Source organism: Monomorium pharaonis, chromosome 3 (assembly GCF_013373865.1).
Source record: "Monomorium pharaonis isolate MP-MQ-018 chromosome 3, ASM1337386v2, whole genome shotgun sequence".
NCBI lineage: Eukaryota > Metazoa > Arthropoda > Insecta > Hymenoptera > Formicidae > Monomorium > Monomorium pharaonis.
The window spans coordinates 27223584-27231049 of record NC_050469.1 but is presented as its reverse complement, the minus strand read 5'-3'; the positions used below and the strand labels follow the sequence as shown (position 1 = coordinate 27231049).

The 7466-nt window shown below is 39.1% G+C and overlaps 1 protein-coding gene and 1 non-coding gene across 2 annotated transcripts in view; one reads left to right on the top strand and one right to left on the bottom strand.

Moving 5' to 3' along the window:
• The first annotated feature begins 1042 nt into the window (after window positions 1–1042).
• On the top strand, window positions 1043–4019 carry LOC105831323 (U3 small nucleolar RNA-associated protein 4 homolog). Its single transcript, XM_012671367.3, has 4 exons — window positions 1043–1278; window positions 1419–2958; window positions 3415–3717; window positions 3809–4019. Exons 1-4 carry the CDS (start codon window positions 1175–1177, stop codon window positions 3923–3925), a joined length of 2064 nt encoding a protein of 687 aa, XP_012526821.1. The 5' UTR covers window positions 1043–1174; the 3' UTR covers window positions 3926–4019.
• Window positions 4020–6837: 2818 nt separating this feature from the next.
• LOC105831316 overlaps window positions 6838–7466 on the bottom strand; it is a 71428-nt gene continuing 70799 nt past the window's right edge. The window contains exons 3-4 of the transcript XR_003626437.2: window positions 7351–7435; window positions 6838–7217 (exon numbers count right to left, since the gene is read on the bottom strand). This is a non-coding gene — a transcript (uncharacterized LOC105831316). The remainder of the gene's footprint in view (window positions 7218–7350; window positions 7436–7466) is intronic.

Below are 7466 nucleotides of genomic sequence, written 5' to 3'. Positions count from 1 at the left end.
GATGATCTTAAATATAAGATCCGACTATGAATACTGGCCATAGACCGATCTTAAGTTCAAGCATTGTCTTAAGTCTAGCTTCGAGCCGACTTGAGACTTACTTAACCAATGAAATAACAGCATTGACGTCTCAAGATCGTGCTTAAGCTAGCTGGAACTTGAATAAGATTCGACTATGAATTCCGGCCCAAGATTGCAGTCAAAACATATACATATATACTAAGATTGCAGTCGGTAATTCCATCTCTCATGTTAAAAAGTTGGGACAGCCATTAAAACTCACCCTGTATATGTGGAACAAAATGATATGCAAGATAAAATATTGGTTCTGTTCCTTCCTATATCTGTACAGAGTCAGTATTGCACATTTGCATAAAACAGATTTAAAATATGAATGCATATAATTGTAAAATTTACGGGTATAGCATAAAACAGAACCAAATAAACGTGGACATAGCATAGAAGAGACCCAAAAAGTCATGCACATTACCTACAGGATTCATAGATATTTGACTACATAGTTCAATGTGCACATTTTGTGCACATAGAGGCGCTGATGGATGAAAACACCTAAAACGACGCGATGACCGCTCTCAGGTTCTTCTCAGGGCAGCGATCATGTAATTTTTTTTCCTTAAGGCGGAAACGTGAAAAATGAAAAGTTTCATGTAACTATCTCTTTCTATTGGTGTTGAATAGAAAGAGACAGTAACTTAAAACTTTTCACTTTTCACGTTTCCGCTCTAGGAGAAAAATTACATGATCGATACCCTGGTTTCGATAAGAGATAACGAAAATTGAATACATAAGGCTGGATCCTCATGCAGACACCGGCGCTTTGACACCGAGCGCTAATTGGTGAAAAACGGGTGGTGGTGGTAAATATTACCGCCATCACCCGTTTTTCACCAATTAGCGCTCGGTGTCAAAGCGCCGTTGTCTGCATGAGGATCTAGGGTAAAAGTTCATCGAGAATGTTACCACTATTCGTAAGAACACGACAAAATGTCACTAGCTTCCGTCAGATGACTCTGACTCTGACCAATAAAAGCATTTTCTCGTAAAGTTTGCGCCGTCCACGTGCGTAATACGGTTATGTTTGTTGATCATGTCAATAATCGTAATCAATTATATGTGAAATTAAATTTAATTATACAGAAACAAATATTCAATCATGACCTCGCATCGTATACATAACATAAAATTTTACAATCTGGTATCAAAATCAGTGACCTGTTTGTGTCATGAATCAAAAACGAAAAAGTTAGCTCTTGCCAGGTGAGACAGCACATATTTATATGGTTGTACATTTAATATTTGTATATTTAACACTACATTTTACATTCATGTAGTTAACTCGTCGTTTTTACGCACCTGAATTTTTTATGATTTTTAATTCTTTTTGTTTCTCTGTATAGGAACAACAACTCCATAGAAATTTGGAATGTAGAGAATGCACCATTTGTTGAGTGCACCATAGCCGGTCATACCGAGAATTCGGTGGAGAGCATACTGTGGATTGATTCCAGACTGTTCTCGACGGGTCTTCATGGTGCGGTAGTCGAGTACGACTTAAATACGCTAAGTATCAAGCATGAAGTTATGGTAATAGGAGGAGCAGCCTGGTGCATGGATGTGAATCAAGAGAAGACTTGCCTGGCTATTGGCACTGAGGAGGGATATATCAATACATTTACTGTACACAAAGATAAATTGATTTACGAGAGAATATTTGACAAGCAGAAAGGAAGAATTATGTGTATTAAGTGGGATAACACAGGGGAGATGATTTTTACAGGTTCTATAGACACCATCAGGGTTTGGAGTGCCATGTCTGGACATGCGATACATAAAATGACAACCTCTAGAAACAATATTAAGAAGAACACAATAATCTGGTGTCTCGCAGTTACTGACGACAATGTAATAATATCCGGTGACTCTCAGGGCTTCCTGTGCTTCTGGGATCCTCAAATGGGAATCCAAATAGAGTCTCACGAAAGTCATACGGCCGATATATTGGCTGTTACATTGTCGCACGACATGAATGTAGTATACTGCGCAGGTGTGGACCCAGTTGTAAGAAGCTTCTGCAAAGTCACGCTGAAATCGAGCGGAAAGCCACAGTGGGTGAAAGGAATCGAGAGGCGGTTACACGTTCACGATGTCAGAGCGCTCGTGGAAGCTAATGGGAAGCTGTATTCGGCCGGGGTAGACGGGTACCTCGCCGTGTCGAGTTACCCGCCGAAAAATCTCGTAAAGTATCCACCGCTATTGCAGCCGCCGTACGCTACGATTTGCCGAAAGTCTCGATGTATCTTGTTACGGTATACGAACTATCTGGAGCTATGGAGGCTTGGTTCGGCCACTAAGGATCCCCCAGAATTGGTGCGCTCTTCCATGCTGCATCAATTGGACGAGGAACCTATCAGACTGCTGCAGTTGCAAACCAAGGGTGATGAGAGCATCATCTCCTACGCCGTTAACAAGGACTCCAAGACGCTCGTGTATTCGACAGACACTCACGTCCGAGTTTTTAATTTCGACGTGGTGGAGGGAGACGCACAACTGTCCAGATATGATACCGACCTGTCTATGAAGCGAATACAAAAGATGCTGTTCAGTCCGAACGGCAAGTTATTCGTCGCCGTTAACAACGACGGCAGCGAGAGCACCGTGACATTGTTTAAGGTGAACAAAAAGAGCTTAAGTCTGATCGGATCGTTCCAGACGACGAAGGAGTCTATTAAAAATGTCGGTCTCGTGTGTTTCTCTCCGGACAGCAAGTATCTCGTATGCACAGATCGGCAACGCGGAATCGCCGTGTACTTTATCGGCGACGGCGTGACGACAGAATCGCTCAAGGGGTGGCAATTGTCCAAGTACAGCTGTCCGGCGACGGCGATAGCCGTGCAGAAGAGTACGCTCAATTTGGTCATAGCATATTCTGATCATAAGGTAAGAAAAGAAAATACAACGCGCTATATGTACGTTATAACGATTTAAGATGAGTAACACACGCATTGTGCATTTATACGTTGATATTAAAATAATAAAAAACTGCATTGTTGTAAAGTACTTTATAACGTTAATGACCCACGGCAGTAAAAGTTTGCAATTTACTGTTAACTGCTATCGCGGTTTTATTTTTACGCGACGACGTAATTGCCTATGATCACGTTATTGAATTATCCGTTCGGACTTTATGAAGTCCTACAGTTTATTACCCTTTAATGCAGGCGATATTAAGGTTTAAGACGTGTACAATAAGGCATGTTAAATCGTATGATTTAAATTAAAAGAGCAATTTTAAAACATCTTAGAACGTGAGCACACAATCGATGACCTCAATGTTTTAAGATATTGTTGAGATATTCTTGTTACTGATAATTGTGCAAATTGTGTGATTTTCAGATCGTTGAATACAATATTCCTACGAGGAGCTACACCGAGTTTTCCAATAATTTGCAAAATCGATTATCAAAGCAGTGGCTAGCACGACCATTCCCGATAATGAACATCATATTTGATCCGCGCAACGAGAATATTATAATCATGCAGGACGATTCGAGTGTGTACGTCATCAATAAGACTAGCGAGTTGCCAGAGAAAGAAACAAAGCTTCTTAAGCGAGAGAATGGAGAAAGCGCGGAAGATAGTAATTCAATTTCCAGCTCACAGTTTCAACATACGTTTCAAGTTGTTAAGAAATATAAGGTAATATATTGATAATTATAAAAAACATCTGTTTTAAACAATCGATGATAAAAGATAGAAAAAGAAAACAACATAATTTTAACATTTGCAGCATCTTGTTTACATAAATTGGTTGAACGACGAAGAGTTGGTTGCGGTTGAAGTCAATCCTGCCTCGCTGTTGGAGAAATTACCACCTACTCTGAAACAAAAATTCTTTGGCATGTAAATATTATGTACATGAAATAATAATAATAATAATAGTAATCAAATTTTATACACTATTTTGACATTAAAATTTGTGACTGGAGTTCACTATCAATATGTCGGTATTATTTTTTAAAAGTATTTTTTGTTAATATTATTTTCAATGCATTCAGCAACAAATTCTGATAAAATTCCCTATAATAATTTCTTTTTTTCTTACTAATAACTAATTACGGTTTAATAATAATTAATAACAAAACTATTTGCTTACTAACAGTCAAAATAATTTAAATTTAATTTCTATCGCGAAACAACTCATTGGTTCGCGGTTCGTTCTTTCTGATACTTCGAGAATCGATAGCTCTCGAACTTTGGTCAGTCACGACTGGTCACGACTCACGACACGCGTTTTGCAGTGACCGTAGTGGACCGTAGACTTCAAATTCGTTCCACATTTTTTACAATTTCTTTATTTCCTCAAATTTCGAGCGCGAACAATTATGACAATGTTTCTCGTAAATGAAATCTCTGGCATAACATATCGAGTGTGATTGATTACACGATATCTGCATTGACGAGCCTTTCTATGTGTGAAATCTATCGGATACATTCTACTTGCACGTCTCATTGGAAAAGCAACGAACGCATATTTGCCAGGTGTGTGCATATTTGATCAGCTCTAGTTAAACTGCGCCGATCATATTTCTCATAGTGATTCGCTCTACTCCATTCATTTCGAGTACCTAACAACATATTTTGAATTTGCTTCTGTTTCGTGAAGTAACGGCCATCTTGTCGTTGCCTCGGTCACTCGTTACCTCGAGACTCGCGAGATGACGCCTCGGTAGCTCTCGCGGAACTGCGATTAGTTAAGAAACGCGCCGCGGCGATCGCTGAATCGCATTCGAATCCGTGTTTTCCCGCGATCGTCGTCGTCAAGAGACGAGTCTCTCGTACGCCAACGGTTTACAGCGCGTATTTCTCTCAAAATTGCATTTTCCTTGTGACGCATCGAGTGTGATTAAAGTTGTTGCTGTACGTTTTCGATATCGATAATCCGTTTCGCGTGTGCAAGAGTCCGCGTCGGGCGCATTTTCCTCCTCGCGCATTTCACCGCGCAGGAACGGCGTGCAATTCACCGGAGGGCAAAACTATCGCTAACCGCGCGTACATTTTCGCTCTATTACAGTCGAATCGCGCCGACCATCATTTCCCATGATAATTCGCCGTCTCGATCACTTCTGGTGTGTTTGCTAGGACATGTCGCATTTTATTTCTCCGCGAAAAAGTAGGAGCCACGGCCATTTTGTCGCCGCTTCGGCCGCTCGTTCCTTCGAGACTCGCGAGATGGCTCCTCGATAGTTCTCGAAGTCCGCGACCAGTCGCGAAACGCGCCGTGACGGCCGCGCTGAATCGTATTCGAATCCGCACCGTTTTTACCTGCGATCTTTTTGTCGCCCGAAAGTGAATCTCGCGCGCGAGTGAGTGCCTCTCGTAAAATTGGATTTGCGTCGTAACGCGTGTGAAATTACTGTTATGTGACCTCGAGACGTTTTGCTGCGTACGGATGAGAGTCGGCCGGGCATGCCCTCTTCCCGCATTTCGATGTGCATCGGACGCATTATTACCAGGTACGTGCACGTTTTCGCATAGTTTATATTTCTCTAACTACTTTCAAATTATATTTCTATATCGTAACTCGCTATTATCGTCATTTCAAATGTTTGTTAAAATATTTTGAATTTCACTTATCCGCGAGGCACAACTGCGGCCATTTTGTCGATGCCTCGACCTTTCGATACTTCGAGAATCGCAATATCGTTTGAATACCGATTGGTCGTGGAACGCAACGACGATCGCACAGAGTTGCGTTTAGTTGCTATTCAATTACTATTTTTTGTAATGGTTGTTTTCTAAAAATAAATTTTTGAGAAAAATTGTCGCGAATATTTTTCGTAAAATAAAATCGGGTTTTTGTCGTAATTTATTAAATATCGCGCTTTATAATTATTATATGTATTGTTATCGCAATCTGTATGCTGGAGTCAATGGAAAAATGGAATTCATATTTAATAGATTGTATTCTCTTAAAAAAATACGAATTATATTATCAGATATATTATCGGATATTTTGTCATATACATGCTTATATGTAATTGATTATTTCTCTCATTTATTATACCTCGCAGTCGCTAAATTGCTTATCAAATTTTATCTTTTATTAAATACGATAAAAAAATACTTTATCTTGTGTTGGTGGTACAAATATTTCGAGAATTATTTTTTGTCGAGATAACTTCTTTTTTTTAGTTCTTTGTATATTATACATAAATCTGGAAAGTCTGTTTAAATTTAATCTATATTGTTTTAATATTTTGTAATATATATAAATATCTACAGGAATATATAATATAATTTTGTGAAATTTTTTGTTTTATCAATATTATGAGAATCGCAATAACTTTTCTAAAATTGAATTTATACGATTGAAATTATCGACAATTTTTACTCATTATTCATATATAAATTTAGATAGTTTGTTTAAATTTAATCTATGATGTAATATCAGTTTTAATATGTTGTAGTAAATACAAATGTGTGCGTGTGTGTGTGTGTGTGTATACAAGAATATTACATTATATATTTTTGTGAAATTTCTATAAATCAAAAAATTATTCTCGGTCACTTGGTACCGAGAATTTTTAATATTTCATTAATAATATAATTATTTCATTACTATCTTAATACGATCCAAGAAAAATGTTTTACAAAATTATTTTTCTTAATAATATTTAATTTTGATTGAGAAAGATTTAAAATTAACAAAAAATGTTTTCATACAAATCACAAAAATATATTTCTGTTTGAGATACAAAAGCTTAGATATACCAATTTTACTGGAAAGGAGCGATAATAAAATTGTAATAACAAAGATTATTTTTCTATCTTCTTGTTCATTAAAAATAATGTTATATCCAATGAACATGTACATAATTAAGTGTACGTACGAATACGCCATTTCCGTATGATCAAGGCATTCAACCTAGAAAGATAAATTTTTGTTGCACCGCGCGCAATTCCGGGGTTTCCGCGGGAGGGTCGATCGTCCACCTCGGCGAGACGTAGAAACGACCTGCGAATTCCAGGCTGTATTCCGTGCGAGATGAACGATGGCCGATCTGGGCGGATGTCGTCCTGGGGAAGGCCGGTGAGGCTTTCAAAGGAATCGGCGAACGTTCGGCCGCGTCTTCCGGCGGGTCACGCTCGAAAGTGTTCGCCGGAAGTCCCGCTTTTCTGCATTCCTCCGCCAGCACCTACGGTCAGTGACACGGGCGGGCACATTGAAATTCGTCTGCGGTTCGCGTACTCTTTCTGTTTCTTTTTTTTTTTTTTCTTTCTTTCTGCTGCCGTGCGCGACTCGCCAGCCAACCGGAGTTTTTAAGGTACCTGGCTGAAAAATTGTCCGCTCAGGTGCTCGTACTTCTGCGGCCACGATCGTCGCGACAGGCTTTCGTGAACGTTGGTTTCCTTGCTGGGAACCGTGTGAGTTTACTTTATTGTTA

Coding starts and splice junctions, on each gene's coding strand:
- LOC105831323 (XM_012671367.3), top strand. CDS start 1,175: ATGACCTCGCATCGTATACATAACATAAAATTTTACAATCTGGTATCA. Junction 2,959..3,414: donor TAGCATATTCTGATCATAAG/GTAAGAAAAGAA, acceptor TGTGATTTTCAG/ATCGTTGAATACAATATTCC. Junction 3,718..3,808: donor AAGTTGTTAAGAAATATAAG/GTAATATATTGA, acceptor TAACATTTGCAG/CATCTTGTTTACATAAATTG.